The sequence below is a fragment of the Hippocampus comes genome, unplaced genomic scaffold (assembly GCF_001891065.2).
Source record: "Hippocampus comes isolate QL1 unplaced genomic scaffold, H_comes_QL1_v1.1 scaffold237, whole genome shotgun sequence".
NCBI lineage: Eukaryota > Metazoa > Chordata > Actinopteri > Syngnathiformes > Syngnathidae > Hippocampus > Hippocampus comes.
In genome coordinates, this window is record NW_017806159.1 from 1,083,800 (window position 1) to 1,103,872 (window position 20,073).

The 20,073-nt window shown below is 44.9% G+C and overlaps 1 protein-coding gene across 6 annotated transcripts in view; it reads left to right on the forward strand.

Moving 5' to 3' along the window:
- Positions 1–20,073, forward strand: part of zmp:0000001200 (dedicator of cytokinesis protein 9) — a 62,548-nt gene that overhangs the window by 2,045 nt on the left and 40,430 nt on the right. For 2 of the 6 annotated variants that reach the window (XM_019895392.1, XM_019895396.1), the window contains exon 1: positions 17,849–18,254. The exons of 3 other annotated variants lie outside the window; for them this stretch is intronic. In XM_019895392.1, coding sequence (XP_019750951.1) covers positions 18,084–18,254 — 171 coding nt within the window. In that variant the 5' untranslated portion in view covers positions 17,849–18,083. Of the gene's footprint in view, positions 1–17,848; positions 18,255–20,073 lie in introns of those variants that run through there. One more of the 6 variants, XM_019895394.1, reaches the window with a different exon arrangement.

The following is a 20,073-nucleotide window of genomic DNA, read 5'->3' on the forward strand; positions in this document are numbered from 1 at the left end:
GTTTGCCGAGCTTTCGCAGTGGGACAAGAATGCGAGCTCACACGCGACCGCTGTCCGCACAGCTCGTTATTAAGTCCTCTGTGAAACATGTAAATGCCACGCGAATAGAGGAACTATGTGAAGGGCATCGGAGGACTGTGGCTTCTTATTCCCACAATTGATGCATCCTTTGAAAGATTTCACTTCCATTTTCAAACGGATGACACTTCTCCGTGGGTCCTTGTTTTTGGAATACAGTGCAGTTTTGAGCTGAATAGTCCTGACACCAATTTGTAAGTTTGTTACCCTGGCTCACATTGGCTACAGCTTCTTTGTTGACTTGTTGGACACTGAGCTCTAAGCGGAGCCATTCTTATTTGGATGTGCGCACTTCAGGCCAGCTGAGCACCCTCGGCGTGACACCATGAATCAGCAGCTGCACGTTTTCACTATCTTTACCCGCCACTCGGGTGGTCGCCTTAAATGTACTGCTTTTTTTTTTTTTTGGTAACATGCCCATGTCCACTTAAGAGCCAATATGAGGGATAATACCGTACAGTCTACCCTAGGGGTCAACTGACCCGATGATCAATGAATAGTATGTTTGTGCCCTTAATGATGGGAATAAAACTGATCGACTGCAGTTGGAAATTTTACGTGAGAGTCTGTGGTTTATTGAACAGCTGGGTTACAGTTACGTAATTGTCATCAATAGTCTGTCCCCCAACTAGTGCTGCTATGAAAACAAACTCAGCCTTCCCTGCACTGCATGAGCATCACTCTTTGTTGGAGTGAGGCAATGGCTGGCCAGAGCACACAACTCGTACCCTGAGCCCTTACTTACTTTTTCTTTAACCCTATCATGCGCCAATAATGATAACCTGTAACCTGATAAACAGTCCACTGTAGTAACCGCCGTCCCTGAAAGGGTTAATGTGGGAAATGGAAGTTGGGGCCTTTTTTTTTTTTCTTCATACAGCACATTCAATGTAAAGTAGCACCGTTGGGGAGTGGTCCAACAGTTCCGAGGTTCTTCTTCAGTATTCCTGTGTGACGTTTGTATGTTCTCCGCGGGCCTGCGTGGGTTTTCTCCGGGTACTCCGGTTTCCTCCCACATTCCAAAAACATGCATGGCAGGCTGATTGAACACTCCAAATTGTCCCAAGGTGTGTGTGTGATCGTTGTTCGTCTCTGTGTGCCCTACGATTGGCTGGCAACCGGTTCAGGATGTCCCCCACCTCCTGCCCGAAGACACCTGGGATAGGCTACGGCACACCCCGCGACCCTTGTGAGGATAAAGCGCATCGTAAAATCCATGGATGGATGGATGGAACATTATGCCAATGTAACAATTGAAGTCTCTTGAGCGCGTATTTATCATTGTTGGCGTCTACTTTTCTCGACTGTACATGTCTGTCCGTGTCTGATCATTCGCACAGATCGAACTCGTGTTCTCACAAGTTGGCGAGCCAGGTATGTGAGTCACAGTATTCTCCAAATATACAGCACTGAGTGTCTACAACCGAAATTGCACAATTGCCGCGAGAGCGCAACTTGTCTGCAAATGTCTTCAGTGTTTGCGCTCACGGGTATGTTGCAGGACTGAGCATGTCCGAAGATTACCACACAGTCAATGTTGTTCAGCCTCAGCATCATGCCTCTCAATCTGTTCTAATGTATGGCCACTTGTTCTCTGCATTTTGTTGACTAAAAGTTGCTTTTACTGCAGCAATGCCAAGTAGCAATCTCGAAGCATAAAGGAACGGTGGACAGAGATGTGAGCATGAGTTCCTGCACGGGTCAATAATACATGAGGCTGCTCGCATGCCCCAATGCACATTAGTAGTCGCACTTGACGCCGGCAAAAAAAACGTCAATCCGCATCTACAATTAAACATTAATCAAACTACCCCAAAAACATTTAAGTTGACTGTGTGATTTCATTGCGCTGTTTGATGTTTTTCAATAAAAGCGAATGACTCAATGTCGTGACGTCACTCGAGCAAACCCAGTGCAGTCCCTTTCGCTTTTCAGCTGCTCCACACGGCAACGAACCTTTCCAAATCAACAAACTGAGTGCTTACAGGCCAATGGCAGAATTACTAAGCAATGATGTATGACTGGTGGAGGGGGGGGCTTCCAGGAAAGTGAGAAATGTAACACATGCTCTTCAAATGCACGATAAAAATGATTGGGTTTTTCTAAGGTTATTGCCAGTTGTCAGTGTAAACGTAAACCACATTTGCCACATGGGGCAGCGCGAATGGGAAATGCTGAGAAATCCGACTGAACTCAAAAAGTTTCTTCCACCCAGCCTTTTAGGCCAAATGCAGAGACCACACCCATCCACTTTTTTTTTAAGAAAAACACAATGTTTACTTTTTAACGTGTAAAATTGCAATGGTCATTTGAGATAAAAGTATTTCGACGTACAAATTAAACTCGCATCTCAATGCACCACTGTCGGTGTTTCTGAAGAACTCTGGGAATGTTGTAAAGCGGGCGTGTCAAACTCATTTTTGTCGCGGGCCACATTGTAGTTACGGTTTCCCTTGGAGGGCCGTTATTAATTTTGGGAAACCATATCAATGTTTAATCCCCTCCGCATATTACATACACAGCGCACAACAAATTGACGAATAACTAATTTTAAAATCTGAAATCAAGAATAATGACTGTTATTGTGGATTACCTATGACATTTTGAAATTTTGGTTCAGACTTTAGCAAGCATCATGGAACTCGACATGCTTGATTTGCTTTCGCGGGCCACTTAAAATGATTTGGCGGGCCAGATTTGGCCCCCGGGCCTTGACTTTGACACCTGTGTTTTTGTCAATACATTTTACTAGGTTGTTGTTGCTGCGTAAACCGACCGTAAAATATCCGAGCAAATCATGAGCCGCGCTTCAACATGAACTATCCGTGTCATCTGAAAAATTGATTCCGCCTGCACGCTAGCTGAGATCAATGGACTCGTGTCATGCTTGTCAGTTACATAATTGTCTAGTTTAGATTTGGATTACATGAAGGGGGTGGGGTGGGGGGTGGGGGGGTCGTGGATTAACATCACAGTCCAGTGCCATGGTTGAGCCGATATCTTTCCGTCCTGTCTCCGCAGGAAGTGCTCGTGACTTTCTGTGCTCCATGTTGTGGTGGGAAAGCAGTGGCCTGGCCAAGTAGTCTTCAGATAGATAGTGCAGGTTTCCTCTTGTTTTATTCGGGGCTGGACTCATGATCTGTCAGAGAGCCGTTTTTGGAATAAAGAGGGTCCCATAATAGGCCATTGGGTGTTTTCCTCTTGAGTGCTTTGCACCTGTCTGGAACTCTTCTGAGAATATATGTTGCATAATCCAAAACGACTTTAGCATCTGTAAATGTTCTACTTCTTGCAGCCGATGATGATGATGATGGTGATGGTGCTTCTTTTTTTAGAGCAGACGCAATACTGGGAGGAGGTTTGTTTTGCTGGTGGATGGAATGCACTCTCTGCGGGCGCGAGCAGTTTGTTTAGTTTTCGCGCTTTCTCGTGCGCTCAGTTGGAATATGAGCGGAAGGGCAGAGCAGCGCTGTGGTCGCTCATTAGAAAGCCTTCGGCATCTCTTCGTATTAACGCTCCCCTCGGCGCGTTTGGTGAAGTGAACAGGTCCTGCAGTCGTTGCTTTAGAAGTCAAATGCCTGCTTGCTTATCCTCGGACAAGATGCCCAAACTAAACACAAGTTGATTCCAAAGTGCAGCACTTGGAGCCGTTTCGATGTTCTCTGCTTGTGGTGAAGAACAGGCAACAGCTGTAGACCATTCCGTAAATGTATCACTTCCTTTATTCATATTACACCGTGGAGCCGTATCACACACCCTGCCACGCAGGATGGATCGCCGCATACGACCATCAACACTAATCCAATTGCGGATGCTGCAATTCCGCTCCCCCCTTCACGACGAGGTTTGCTATTTTTGGGGTCAATGGGGGCACACACTTAAGAGCAACGCAGCATCTTGTTAGCATTGCCATCACTCGTCTTGCGTGCTAATTTTAGCAATTTGTTCAAACTGTCAAGTACATCACTTAAACATTCCTTCTTTATTATAACCTTGTTCTTCTGGGATCGCTGTTCAAAAGACTTAAATGCCAGGTTGCCGTTGACGCTCTCCCGCAGCAGCCTTGTCAACCCAATGAAGCCTTCAGGGATTTTTTTTTTTTTAGCCTCAACCTACTTCAAAGTATCAAATAAGTAGTGCCCTTCTGAACCCGCAGCACGCATCGCACATATATACTCCCCACGGCAGTTTTCTTGGCATGTAACCAGTCAACAAGTGAGGTTATATGAGAACATATGTGTGGAGGTGGCTTTGCCTCGTATCACTAATTCATTAATGTTTTCAGGGTCCGGCCTGTTCGCTGAGAGGGAGAAACTGCTCAAGATCAGCCTGGCTAAATTGTTGCGCTTCATCAGATTAATCTCATTGGATTAAAAACCCTGAGAAGGCCCTTAATATGAACAGGAAGCCTGTGCAGCTCATCCACACCCGACTGCAAAGAGAAGACTAATGGCTACCACATTTCCCTTGAAGTCCGCGTGTGTTTTCTTTTCTTTCAGAGAGGTGTATTTATTTACCCTCCCGGCCCACTTGAATTGTCCATAAATTCTCTCTTAACCTCCACTACAGCTCGCAGAGAGCTTGTAATTGTGGGGAAAACTCCTGCTAGCCTGCTACCATGATGGAGCAGATTAGAGGGGAGGATATATGCCAAGGCACTTGCCCTTGCCTGTATCCCCACCCCCCACCCTACAGACGACCATTTCACGACTATACGTCATATTACTTTGTTTTCAAATAAACATTTCCTTTTTATGATGTACGGTGGCCTGGTGGTCCAGTGGTTAGCGCATCGACCTCACCGTGCGGAGGTAATGGGTTCAATTCCAGCTCCGGCCTCCCTGTGTGGAGTTTGAATGTTCTCCCCGGGCCTGCGTGGGTTTTCTCCAGATACTCCGGTTTCCTCCCACATTCCAAAAACATGCGTGGCAGACTGATTGAACACTAAATTGTCCCTAGGTGTGAGTGTGAGCGCGGATGGTTGTTCGTCGCTGTGTGCTGCCCGAAGGAAAATGAATGAATGAATTTTATGATGTGTATGTGTACTGGAAGTCAACTGTCCATCCATTCATCCATTTTCCGACCCACTTATCCTCACAAGGGTCGCGGTGGGTGCTGGATCCGATCCCAGCCGTCTTCGGGCAGAAGGCGGGGGACACCCTGAACCGGTTGCTAGCCAATCACAAGGCACACACAGACGAACAACCATCCGCGCTCACACTCACACCTAGGGACAGTTTAGAGTGTTCAGTCAGCCTGCCATGCATGTTTTTGGAATGTGGGAGGAAACCAGAGTACCCGGAGAAAGCCCACGCAGGCCCGGGGGGGAACATGCAAACTCCACACAAGGAGGTCGGAGCTGGAATTGAACCCGGTGCCTCTGCACTGTGAGGGCGACGCACTAACCACTGGCCCACTGGCCCACCAGGCCGCCCTGGAAGTCAGTTGTGTATTTTTGAAAGTTAATAAGGTGCTCATGTCACTTCTGTATGATTTACAAGCCTGATCGGCTGTTATGCATTAAACAGAATAACTATTGCTGACAGTTTAATTAAAGTAGAGCAGAAAGTTGCACTCTGCATTTATTGTAGAGTCACAGCATGAGCAGAACGTCATACGGTAAAGTATCTTACTGCCTACTGATAGACTGTAGCGGCCGCAAGGAAAACAAATGTTTTGTCGAGCGTGTTGTTGCAGGACTTGCCATTTTTCTAGGAATGCGTCACTGCAGGGCTTATTCCTCTGCAAGGAGCTCGTGCAGGTGGATTTACTCATGTTGCTGGGATACAGTCCTTCAATGTGAAGCAATACGCTTGGATTTTGTACAAAGTAAGACCCCGTTGTTGTAAACGCTGATACGATTGTTCATGCCACCCGAAATACTGCCCAAACAATTCCTTGCTGCCTTTGCTCTTGTTCGATAATTCACCATGACTTCGGCTGTTTCCAGGAGGGTATAGTATTAGGCTAACAACCCATTCTCAGTGGGTAATCTGCTTTGAATGTCACGTCCTCCTGTGGCCCCCTGCGGTCACTGACCCTTCACTCTCTCGCTGGACAAATACCAACAGCCGCCGCTGCAGAGGTTTGTAAGAAGCGCTTCCATGTAACACTCCCGACCGTGGAAAAGAATTGTTGAAAGTTTAATTTGTTCTACCTTGCTGTGAATCGCCAGGGGAACGACTTAACATTCCCCATCCGGTCCGCTGACTGTTATCAGGCTGCCGAGAGATGAAAGTAAAAAGTTCAACTTGTTATCATTCATCGGGGATTTCCCACCAAAGAATATTTTGGAAACTCTTCTGTGCTTATTTGAATTCACCAAAAGGGATCCTGAGCACGTGGTGGATAAACGCATTGGTTATCGGGAGTCGACTCGTCAGTTAGCTGCCGCTCCTTTTTGATATGTGTCTTTTTCCCATCGTGCACGCTGTGCGTTGAATGAAAGGTAATCCCCGCAAACCCCTGGGCTGCTGCTTTAGCTTTGTGCGCTGAGCAGTGATGCGACCTGCCAGAGGGGTTTGGTCTCTAAATGACTTCTCACCAGGCAGATGCATAGCTTGCATTCTTTCATCTGACACTGTGGTTGTTGAGGGAAGGAAAGGGAGGGGCAAGACAGGGCTGACAGTTTCTCCCCCGAACTGTTACCTTACTGTCTCTGCAGACGCACGGCACAATTGAGGATAACTCTCCAAACCCGGTGTGTCAGAAAAGTTCCAGGAGTGGTTGTATCCCCAAATGTGTTGCCAAGGCCGAAGACGGCAAGATAGTCGAAGTCCAAAGTGATGTCGATCGCGCTCTTCAATGCGAGGAGCATCATTGCGAGTTCTTGCCACAGGGCCAAAAGATCACCCGACACATCATCAGATCCTGCGGCATTTGCTTTTTTTTCTGGCTCCATGTGATTTTCTTTCAAAAAAAAAAAAAAAACCATGCTTTGAAAACAATTTTAAAGGCAACAATGACATCGAGGCGGCCATTATGACAAACGGTCCCGGGAGAATATTTTAGGTGATCACGGGACAAGTGGGCATCGTGGTTGCGTTATATCCTTAAAAAAAAGAAAAAAAAAGATGGAATGAGCACTTCAGATACCCCTAAAATCCCTGGAACTTTTCAATCAGAGAGGGATTCCCCGAGTAGCAGATGAGGTCAAAAAAGCATTGTTGAGAAGTTGTAGTGTTGTACTTTGAAAACCAGGCGTTTTTTGTTTTCTATCGGCGATATCACATTTAAAAAAAAAAAAAAAATTGATTGTCCAATTTTCCAAATTTTTGCTGTGTTATACTCAGGTTGAAGTCTCGGTTCCAACCAGATTTTCTGTCAGCGTTTACACAGGCTGCCATTTTGAGGAAATCTTGTCACTTGCAACTCCCAAGGACTGTTACCTTTTCTGACATACCGCGTTCACACACTTATCAAACACGACTTGAGATCCAATCCAATAAAAAGAGCCTATGCAACAATTCTGCCAACCATTTTGAATTTCCGGTGAGTGTGTTGCTTACAGTCCAAAAGAACTGACTTGAGTTTGTTCACCACAAAAACAATCGCAAAGCTCTGTGGACACAATAGTAAATACAAATAATTATGAAGTCACAGACATGTCATGCAACGGTGGCCCCAGTAATCTGTGTTTGTTTTTCTTTTCAAAGCTTGTGTATTCGACAGACACTGCTCCCTAGAAGGGTTTGCTTACATTTGCTTCTGATGTGTTCGTCAGGGATTCGTCTTTGGGAGGGAGAATCAGAGCGTGCTGTGGAGGACGGATGACATGAGGTTGTTTTATGCAGGGCAAGCCACGTGCCTCCTCTTGATCGCACATGTTGGTGATGTCAAGTGGACAAAGTGATCCTGAACAGTGTCCCCGTTGCCTTTTGGTTACGTGTTACGTTTTGAAGCGAAGATTAAAATAGCCTCCCGTGCTTGGTGGGAAACATAAACGTGTATCTTTGTTCACTATTCTGTTTCCCTGGCTTCACTTGAGGGTACTTTTACACAAGGTCCGTTTTTGTGTTAAAAATTTTGACATACTTGTTAACTTTATAAGATATGAGTCTGAATCCATAAACGGAAAGAGCCCATTCAATTTTCCATGATGCCGTGTGACCCTTGATGCGGTATGCTTTGGATCATGAGCTATTACTTTTTTTAGATGATTTCTGGCACGTCGGAATCTGGCTTAAGTGACGTAACAGATGTGAATGTGGTTTGTGCTGCTTTTTTTTTTTTTGTTTTCTCCCTAAAAAACGTGCATAGTCTTTCTCGCCAAAGTTTCATCGCCCACTACTGGCCTGGCATGCATATTACTGTTTTCAGCCTTATTGCAGGTCTCTGTGCAGAGGGAGCCGGCTGCTGTTGTTCATATGTGAATGTTTTAGAAAATCTCTCTCTCTCTCTCTCTCTCTCTCTCTCTCTCTCTCTCTCTCTCTCTCTCTCTATATATATATTCTTCCCCCCCGCCCCCCAATGAATAACAGGGTCCTGTCGGACTGTCCCTAATTGGATGATGTGATTCAGAATCACTGATGCTGAAAAATGTTTTATTTCCATTCAAGGTCGACAAAAATGTCAAATCCATTTGAGTTGCCATAGCAGCCATACTGCTCACTGGGAAATTAGTGCGATCCGCGACGCAAGCTCACAACATGCCAACAGCTGAGGCCGGATCAGATGCACGTTGCTGGTGATGCTTTTTGTGTATGCGTGACACTGCATGAGTGACTGACTAGGCTATGCGCATATCAAATAGCGTGTGTTGAATAAGATTTCTTTCCTTGTTTAAATACACTAAATAACGCTGTCACCTTCACGGCTGTTTGTGACATCCTGGAGAGTTTAGTGGCGCAATTGCGCAGCAAAATCTCTTGCCATCTCCCAAATGCAGGTGTGCGGACGTGCCCTCGTCTCCTCCTCCTGCATCCTACGTTTCCCCTGATTGTCAGCGGCGCTCGCTGTTGCGGGCTCAAAAGGATTTCCACTGATTACAAAGAGCCCAGATTAGCTAATCCCTAAAGTTTCCCAAACACCAACCTTCCCCCATCATCCCAGTGATACCGAGTTCCAGTCTCGAACACACCGGGAAAGCATGCCCGGTCGCCTGCAATTTACACACCGGATTATCAATTAGGGAAACCTGCTCAAGCCGAGAAGATAGGTATCAAAATCCCATAATCATAATAAATGAGTTGTTTAATTTTGTTTGATAAGGGGTCGTAATATGGTTATGTTGGGTCCATGGTTGCTTCAACCCTGTTTATTGCGGCGAATGCGCTACAGACCCACAGCTGTAGTGTAGAAGAGCAGAGGTGCATTTTGTCTGATTTATTCAACATTTCTGTCAATTCTGTGGCATCGAGGCTTCCAATGGGGCATCCGTTGGTAAATTAAGCCTGAAGAACGTACCAGACGCAGAGTTGTGATTGACACGTGTTTGTAAGTCTCACCTTCACCTTCACTTTCACACGATTGGATGTCACTTTATGGATTCTGCTCCGATCGTCATGGACATGATTTGCACCAACTAAACTGGACGAGAGCTGGGTGGCCCACTCTGAGGCGCTGCTATAAAGATTTCTTCATTGACCAACCGGACCTGGTTCTGAGGGGGACCCACATCTCCGAAGGCGTCTCCCTGCAGCATTTTCATCTTGTTAAATGGACTTTTATATCATTCTAACTAACATTGTATAGTACAATATTATGTTCATGTTCGCCACTCGGCATCCATTGCAGCCTGGTCATCCCAGAAAGGGATTTCTTCCATCCGCGGCACCTTCTCAGGGTTTCTCATCCCCCCCCAAGATAGTTTTTTTTTTTTTCGTTATTCCTTGCCCTCCTGAGAGTTAAGGTCAGGGGGGGGATTTCTTCCATCCGTGGCACCTTCTCAAGGTTTCTCATTAAGATAGTTTTTTTTTAGTTATTCCTTGCCCTCCTGAGAGTTAAGGTCAGGGGATTTCGTTAATATTTGTCAACTGTGGAAGTGAAGCCCTTCGAGACTATTTGTGATTAAGTGCTATATAAATAAATGTGACTTGACTTCAGAAGGTATCGTGTCAGGCCAGTGTGAACTTGCCTCACATCTCAGCTTCCACGCTTCATGCCAAAGCTTGACCTTGATGGCAGTTGCTCTCTAAAATCCGACTGGCTATACATAGTCAGCGCCACGACCGGATGGGTCCATATGTATTTTTGTCTGCATGCCTGAAGAAACTCCAACAATCACCATTTTTTGTGACTGTGGTCAAATTTCATCATGCTTGCAGGTTCTTCTTACTTCCTGTATAGTCACATTGACATTGGTCAATTTATTCGGTTTTTAGTGTTGTATCGTTTTACTGTATGGCTCTTTTTCATGATGTCGAGAACTCAGTGTTTCACTATTAACCTGCAGGTGGCAGTAAAAACATTCCATCACCGAGGTGTGACAAGCAGCCCCTTCTCCTCCCTGAAGCCCCTCCAGATATATATTTTTTTCATTTCCATCTATCACAGTTGACCCCATTTATTTTGTTTTATATACCGTTTGAAATCCAAACTCTTTTGAAGCAGTGCAACGTTACCCTTGCAAGCATGTGTAAGGAAGTATGGTAGTGTGACACAGACCAAAGTGCAGCTGGCACGGATAAGAGTGTGACCGCAGGCCCTCGGGGGGGGAGCTTTGGCACTGTTTCAGACCACCTTTGCTGGTGATGACTCTGTTTGATTACTTTCTTGTATTTGTGGTGAAGTGACATTGCTTCGGAGACCTCGCATCCAACATGGCACTACGTTGGGTCCATTGTCTCACGTTTATTCTTAGGCTGGGTGGCTCCACCCTAAAGCAGCGGAAGTAGTACCCCTCTGTTTGGTCACTTGGGATAAATAAACCATCCCAAAATAATCGTGTTCAGGGAAGAGGATGCTGTTGCTCTTGTGTTTGTTTTCCCACATAGGATAACCTGACATAGTGCGGTACTCTTGTTTCATGTCCACTTTTTGAAATTCCTGGTCTCTGTTTGCAGTCCACCTAATAGTCAGCATATGTGCACAGTTCAGAGGTTCATCGTCTTAATACTCAAACTCAACCCATTAACCAGAAGTTTCAAAATAGTGGAAAAATAGGCTTTGTTTTAACTTGGTTTATACACTCTCATCAGCAGGAAACAGCCGCTTCCCCTTTTTGAGGTCCTTCTATGGTCGTGCCTGGGAGCTCGCCTGCTTTATCTGCTTCGTGGTGGCGCATACACGGGTGATGTCCGCCAGATTGCGTGTGGACTCAAATATATGTCATCTTTACAGAGTCCCGTGGACCAGTTGTTGTATCCTGCACATCTTCAGTCATTTACTGATATAACCCTTCCAGCGACAGAGGTTACTACAGTGGACAGCTTATCGTGTTACCAGGTTTCACGGTGCATGAAAGGGTTCATCTAACTTTCAACCTCACGGTTGTCTTTCATACAAAAAAAAATAATCTCATGCAATTATCATAGCCCTGCAATTTGCTGGCAACCGATTCAGGGTGTCCCCCGCCTACTGCCTGAAGACAGCTGGGATTGGCTGCAGCCCCCCCGCGACCCTTGTGAGGATAAAGCGGATCGGAAAATGGATGGATGGATGGATGGATGGATGCAATTATCATACTGTTGGCAATAAACTGTGAAATCATGCAGACTTTATTGCATAATGTTAAGTACATGCCCAAATTGTGTTCAGCAGCCATAGAGCGAGTTGATAATTATGTCCCAGTAGGACAGAAAATGCTGCAGGCCATTCTGGACATCACGGGTGGAGGTGGCGGTGAAGGCCAAGAGGCTTGTGCTGGATGCCGCCATGGTTGAGGCAGACCCGATGCTTGATTGACAGCACCTGCCCTCTTCCTAGGAAACTCAGGGGGGCGGGGGCACAGCACGTAATTGCATTTCTGCTTTGAGGCACCAGCAGGGCTCCTTCCAGGAGGAGCTTGTCTGTGGTATTGTTGTTGGTGAGAATTCTCTTGGAGATGAGAACAATGTGCAGGTCTTCCTCTCTAACTTCCTTGACCTTTTCTTTGTCCTGGAGAGGCCCAAATAGAGAAACAGAGTGCAGCCAAGTACTTGAGAAAAGCGGAAATAGTGAAACTAGTCATGCCGACGATGCCGTAAGACAAAGCCCTCAACACACTACAAGTACTGCGACAACGTTGTTATTCCTCAAGCTGTACATGGTCACCCCGATATATGTTCATTTATTTTATAACAGATATATCAATCAGCCCTAATGACATTACAAAGCACTACAACAGGCCGGCTTGCAAAAAGTAGGTTTATGGCCACATAGAATGTAATGTCATGTTTATGTGCAGTGAGGTCGCACAGATGGTATATGATATGAGGGCGTGTTACTTCCGACCAACAGACCACAGCGACGCTGTCACTGTAGCAGTAATCTATGCCACCGCTGCTCTTATCTGCTCTGCAGCTGCTGCAGATTTAAGCAGAGCGACGCAGCGTGCGGACTGTCAGCTTCCACACTCGATAGAGGACAGTACATCTCGACATTCACAGTCGGACAGAACAACACTGCTGCCAAAATCAAGTATCAAGACCATGCACCATTCCTTGCTTTATTTTATTTATTTTTTTTCGGTCAAGGTTTAGTAAACCTGACACGGTCAACGTTGGAGAGGTCAAAGCAGTGCTTTATTCGTGCGCTGCAGAGTTCGCCGTGGCTGAGGATTGTTCGGGGAAAGGGAAATGGTTAGAAGAAGCTGAATGTGCAGCAATGACTCAGCACTCCCCTGCGCAGCCTGGATAATTCACCACCGCTAGAGGATACTGTTTCAGAAATGGCTCCTTCCAAAACAAATAAGGCGACATTGATGGACTTCATGTCTGCTTGATAGCATGGAGTGCATTGGTGCCTTGAGATACAAGCGAGTCGACTTCAAGATTTTTCCACATATGAGCCATGGTTGGGCCCATTTGTTTGCTTTGGCAACTGAACGATCCTTCAGTGGCATTCTCAGTTGAAGTTTACTGTCAAAGTAAACATCAAACAAAGAGAAGTACACATCGTGTAGTTAAAAACAACCACATAAAATAGCTTTGCCTAAAATCTGCTACATCAATACTAACACATAACACCACTGACGAGCTAAAGTATAGCATGAGTGTCATGGTCTTATAATTGAATACAACTTTATTGTCAAATAAGCCTTTTAAGCTAGTAAGGATGCTTGAACACAAACGGAGCAACTTTCGGAAAAGTGCAAGATAGAAATCGTTTCAAAGTCGCAACATGACAAGTGGCCGCCATCAATGTGGAATGTTTTCAATGAACATGGAATGAGCATTTCAGGTGCCTCTAAAACTTCCCCATCACAAATGAATTCGTGAGTTTTTATGGCAAGTGTCGATATGCTAATTTTGACCATTTGACATCTTGGAATTTTGACCCTTGGAATTGGGGGATATTTTTACCTGAAACCTCCAGTCAGAGAAGAGGGTTTCCTCAGCAGAGCACGACACGAAAGAATTGAGGGGAACATTAAGAAATAATTCCGTTTTTCCGCTCTATATTAATTTGAAGATATATGACACACTTTTTTCTGAAGGAGATATCACACTACTAACCATTCCCTCAAAAAAAAAAACCCAAATTTCCCACACACAAAAAAACCCTCAATTTCTCGCAATGCTTCATCCGATTTTTAAAAAATTCTTAGTGTCATGTATTGACATTGAAGTGGCCTTTCCAATCAGACATTGCAAATTGACAGATTGATCATTTTGGGGCAAAAACTCTGACCTTTCTGTTCGCAGAGCATTCGCAGAGGTTATGGTGAATTGGCGAGTGGGATAGTTTGGGTACGAGTCCGAACTCTTAATCATAAGCAACAGGGTCAAATAATTGTAAAAAAATCCAGTCATGAGAGGAGATGATTGGAAACCCAATACAACGGCATCCGTTGCAGTCCTGTCAGTTTGCTATTGTGTATTTAGTGGCATGCTCTTTCTTGTACCGGAGGAATCTATCTCCTCCAGGCAGAAAATGCATCATCGCCACCTGTGACACTTCCAGCGATGTCTGCTCACAGCAATGAATCATTAACTATTTAAATAGTCACTGACTAGTAAATGGCATGGCAGATCTGCCAGTCTTTTTAAAAACATTCCCATTTGTCACTCAAGTGTAGAAAGAAGTTAACAACAAACCAAATTTCCTTAAAAAAGTACAAAATGCCAGTGTGGAGGCCAAAGTCTTACGATTTGGAATACGAAGTCACTTATTCTCCCGCCTATGTTTTTTTTTTCTCTCCCGTTTTTCTTTTCACACCTTTTTGTCCCTGTTTTGCAATAATGTTGCAAAACAACTAGATAAAATAAATTCTTCAGTGTTTGCCGAACGCAGCTCTTGCACAATATGCCTGCTGTCATGTACAAATGTGGGTCAGTTGTTTTGTCTAACTTGCGTATCATCGCGCACGTTTTGCTTGTATCTTGAATTGTATGAAGTCGTGTATTTCTACCTGAGAGGTTTTACTGGCGGGCGGGTCATGCACACAGTGAACCCCAGTTTATTTTGAGATACATCATAGGTGATTATTATTTTTTTTTTTAATATATAGTTTTACTGCGATTGGCTGGCAACCGATTCAGGGTGTCCCCCGCCTACTGCCCGAAGACAGCTGGGATAGGCTCCAGCACCCCCCGCGACCCTAGTGAGGATCAAGCGGTTCGGAAGATGAATGAATGAATGAATATGTAGTTTTACTCTTCCTACCCATTAATAGCCATTAAAATACACGTACAGTTATGAAAACACAGTTTTTAAAGTTTTTCTTGGCGCTTCGCTGCTCTCAATCTCCTGTCATTAAAATGAGTCAATTGCATAACATCACTATGAGGAAATGAAAAGAAGACTCACACACGCACAGTTCTCACTCCCAGGTGAAGTTTACTGTAAAACCTGACACAAAACAAAAGAGAATGATTTAAATACCAAACGTTCAGTGAAAACTTAATTTTGCCGAACGAGAGTCCGCCAATGCTAACGTACAATATGAAACCGGATAGATGGCCGAACAGAAATTATAAATGAACAGCTGCTAATTTAATACATATGTGGTGCAGTAAAGCATACATTTCTTCCTGGCACACCTTTTTATTCTCACAGATCTGTGGGAACAATGACAGTTAATGGATATTAGTTGGGGACCTTCTCTGCCTCTTCTTATTCTTGTTCGTACTTTTTCTTTCTTTTTGTTATTCTCGTGTCTATTTCTTATCGTTCTTCCTCGTACGCATGTTGCAGCAGAAGGCGGTGAACACGTGACAAAAAAAAAAACGATCACTTGAGAATGAATGATGTAGCGAGGGCACGAAAGACAAACCACGGCGTGATTTGGGTTCAGTGTATTGCTCTTGTATTTGTTTGCATTCTTGTGCAACGAAGCAACTGACTGAGGGTTAGGAATACATTCACAGGAGGGTGAGACATGTGCGGCTACATTTCTTCGCACCCACTAAAACATAATCAGTCTCCTTCGACTCTGCCAGGGAGCCTCTCGTTTTATTTCTTGAATCGACTTATGTGGAGGTTTCGGCAGCTTTGCCCTGTGGCTTGTTTTCACCGTACAGTCAAATGTAGTTCAGTGTGCCAGGCTACTGAAATATTAACATCGCAGCAGCATGCAGGAAGGCATGTGAGTATTCAGGGTGTAACACTGGCGGGAAGGAGGAATCGCCTACTCCAGATGGTGGCCCCCCCGCACGATTGTGTTTAACTCATTCACTCCCAAAGACGTTTTTAAACGTCTTTTCAGACTTGGTCCAGAATTGGCTGGTACTGAATGAGTTCATTCTTTTGAGGCGAAAAAGCAAAATACATATTTCAAGACGTCGGTCTGTTGTTGACGTGCGTGCGCTGTGCAGTGCCCATTGTGCGACTTTAAGGCGAAGCGCGGTTGAAACCGCCCGCCTCAGGAGTTAATTGGTGTGTACGCTGCATGCCACTGTGACACATTTTTAATAACTGAGAATGCCCTTTCTTGTTTGTGTATTGCAGCGGCGAAACGAGGAGAGATGTGGAGAAATAAACAGAGGCGCAATCTTTCCTTGCTCTTTTTTTTCATGACCCAGTGGGTGGAAACGGGTAAACACTGCAAGGCCACTTGGGTTGATCGCTGTTGGTATTTAAATGCGGCATTCATGCTTTGGTGTTTGCACACCCGGTCTGCAATCACACTGACATCCCATTTAACATCAGATTGGGCTGCAATTTTTTGCATTTATCTGAGTTGAAGTGAAATGGCAGAAATTCAACCACACTCAGAATTTCTTTCAGGAAAAAAAAGATGTCCGAATTCTTGATTTAGTTTTCTTTTTGTATTTGAAGTGTTTTTGCCCTTGTGCAAAATGCAATGTATTGAAAAAATAGCCCACAGAAAAACAAACCGTTGAGAAATGTTCAGATGCTCTTCCAGATTTCCCTTTTTGCAGCAAATTTACTTCTCGCGCTCTGATCTTCCGTCTCTCTGGCCCCGTTCCGAAGTCATTTTGATCAAAGGCTGTATTTGCAGATGAATTGTTCTCCAGCATTCCAAATGATCACATTTTGGTTGTTCTGCTTCTGATGTATCTGCACTCTTGGCAGACAGTCCAGCTTGAGATCAAGCAGCAGCTGATATCTGCCTGATGTCTTGAAATCCTCCCATTTCACTGTTTGGACAAACAGATTGATGCTGAGGTTATTTCGTGTTCATATCGGATGATGTTTTTTTTTTTTTGCTCCATAGGGCTTGTGCATCCTCCTACTTTTTAAAGCAGCTGACTGATGTATTCAGCATCACTTTGATGCGAAGTCACCCTGTTGGCCTTGGCAGCGCATATGAACTAGAAAAGCATTCAGCCATATTGCTGTTTGTCTGTTCACGGGAGCAAACTCTCCCTCTGGATAGAAGGCCACATTTACTGTAACCCATTTATTTCTTACTCATTCATGTAGCTGTAAAAAGGAGGATTTTTTTTTATATATATATATATAAAGTTATATTTAAGTTTGTTCCTTAAAAAGTCTAGTCCACATGTTTACCTGTCATTGTTTCATGAAACGTGAAATGTTCAAGTGATAAAGCCATAGATACGGTCTCATGTGATTCATGACTTGCCAATTTATGTTTACACCACATATATATGCTTTGGTTGAACTTTGTGAAGTTGTTGTTTGGAAAAAACTAAATGGGACGAAAAGAGAGAAAATGAAATCACAATATTGAGAGGAAAAAGAGCAATGAGGCTTAGCCAGGGAGCTTTCTTCATACGGCACATTTGCTACGCAAGATAACTCAATGTGCTTGACATAGTTAAAACACAACATTTAAAGAGTGACATTTAACAGCAAGCAAATTCAAGATATTAAAAAAAAAACGGAACCATTTTAGACATTTTAAGAGAATGTATCGTGGAAGAAGATCATTTTGGAAAAATATGATTAGAGAAATGCTCTGGAGAACCTCAATCCGTGAAAATGCATGATACAAAGTGCATCCCGAGTCACTGTGGTTTTAAAAAAATACTGGAAAAGACTCCGGACTGTTGCGAATAAGCCTGACTCGATTCATAAACAAACAATTCTGCATGTTCACTGTAAGGTCAGCACTGAGGCTGCTGCAGAGCACGCTCAGTTTCATCCTTCATCCCTCCCATCTCTCGCCCTGCCGCTCTTCCTCCCCTCGCTCACTCGCTCGCTCGCTGCATCTCGCCTGCTGACTGGCTTATTCCAACCCGCACAGAGTGTACCGGCTAACAAATATAGCCGGGCTCTGCTCTCTTCTGTGCGAGTGTGCATTCATTCTCCAACCATCCTGCACTCCGGGCTCGCCGCTCTGGCTTTTTGCGCCCGGACGCCGGCGCTCCTTCCCTGCGGGGTCAGCGGCGTTAGTTTGCAGGGTCAGATCATGGAGCGGGGAGGAACGGGGCAAAGGAGACAAAACTGGGTCACTTGCAGGCTCTCCTGACTGATGCCGGTTCGGACCCGGAGGAATGGGGTGCACGACCAGCACGGTCGTCTTTGATGGGCTGCGAACTGTCTTGGAGAGGAACTGCAGCGGCTACATCTGTAAAGGCGCCGCTGAGCCCATCGGGCCATCTGAGGTTGAGCGAGCGCTGAGTCGGAGGGAGTCTCGTATCTTTCCCACACCAAGAGTGCTTAAGGTGTGTATGCGTGTGGATGTGCTCAATAGTACATCGGAACATCTTCACATTTTGTTGGTTTATAACAGTACTTGTCAAGTCGGAATTGAACATCCTTGCATTTTTTGATTTGATTTGTTTTCTGTCAATCCCATTCAATTTGAATGGGACCAGTTATTTTTTCGTTGCGTTTATCCTTTTGTACTTTTAAGTCGATAATCATGCCACATTGGGACTGACACTGTGAACGGGAGCATTAATGAATATTTAATGTCTTATTGTTGTGGTCGTAGTTTGCAGTGTGTGGTGTAGAATTGCATTGCGTGCTTCTATGTTTGGAATATTTCGAAACCCAAAGATGTCTCTGTTCGTGTTGCTATTCAACACTGCCAAACAATGACTTTAGTTTTCCTGATCTATTCACTTCTTTATTTTCGGGATTATTGCTAAAATGTGACCCAGTCGCACACTCGGGCATCCAGCAGTAGTTGCCCTGAATCCACTATATAAGAAGAGTGCCTCGTTGTTGGCTGTGAGCGTGGGCATGTCATGCAGAGAAAGATGGAAGAGCGAGAAGGTGGATGTGGGGGGTGGGGGGATAAAAATTCAAGTGACTTGACAGCCACTGTGTTGACCACAGCTTTGGGCTTGGGCTGGCATCTTTAGAGTGCCCCGTTATCTGCCGTGAGTGGGCGCACGTCATGAAGAAGGGGATGAAGAAAAATCAGACCTGAGCGCCATTGTGTGGATCAAGACTTTATGCTGGTGTAGTAGCTTTAGAGCGCCTCATTGTTGCGGCATGAAAAAAAAAATCCCTTGAAGCTTTAAGCTGATACATAGTCACGTCTCAAACATGTTGTCATGTGTGGGCATAAGAAAGATGCTCGACAAAGTAGCATCCATTTTTCCATTTCTTAATACTGGTATTTGATCGAGTGTATTTGAGAGCAATGACAAGGGCTTGAGTTCTCACGATTGTCCCCCCCAATCATTTAAATTGGGCAGCTTTGTTAACAAAACTCCTCTCTGGGGTGTGTCAAATTTAGACGACACATTTATTTTCACTTCCTAGGGAGTTTAGAGGCACATTCTTTTTAGTATTCAAAGTCATAATGCTGTGGTCCATGTGTCTATGCATAAACCATTTCTATTGCAATCCACAATTTTCACATTCGTTGAGTACATTCTTTTTCTCCTCTGTGGAATGACCCCCTCTTTCAGACAAAACTGCTAAATGAGGGCGGTACCGTATTTTAATTGCGAAGAGCCATTTATTATTCATTTATTGTCAGAGAAATCCAGCCGATTCAGCTCCGAGACAGCGTTAATAGGAGTGTATAAAATATAGGGCAGTTGGAGTGCTGGATCTTGCCTTTCCGCTAAGCGCTACACGGGTTAAAGCCTCTGCGTGCTGGCATGGCGCTGAGGATGAGGAGGGGCCGGGCACAGAGGTCTCTCTGTCTGCCGGAAATCAATCGCCATTCTTCATCTGCTCGGCCACGCGACTGCTACGCCGTACCAGCTTGTCTTGCCCTTCTGCTTGTTGTTGCGTGTATGAGAGTGTGTACAGTACGCGTCTCCTTTCCCCTGCCGGGATGGCTCATCAGCAGAAATCCGAGTGACAGTGGCCCTGGCTGAGAGCGGGGGAATTAGGTCAAGGGCACTGTCGCCTCCCTTGGCTAGGGAAAGGTCTTATCATGTAGATGGGGCCTCAATTAATCCTCCCGTCAGCAGTCTTGCAAATCGATCGAGTTAAATGTGAGCGCGCACCGATGCGCTTTCCTCATCACATTATTCGCCATTGTGTCACACTCTCCAGTTGCCGCGGCCGTCAGTACTT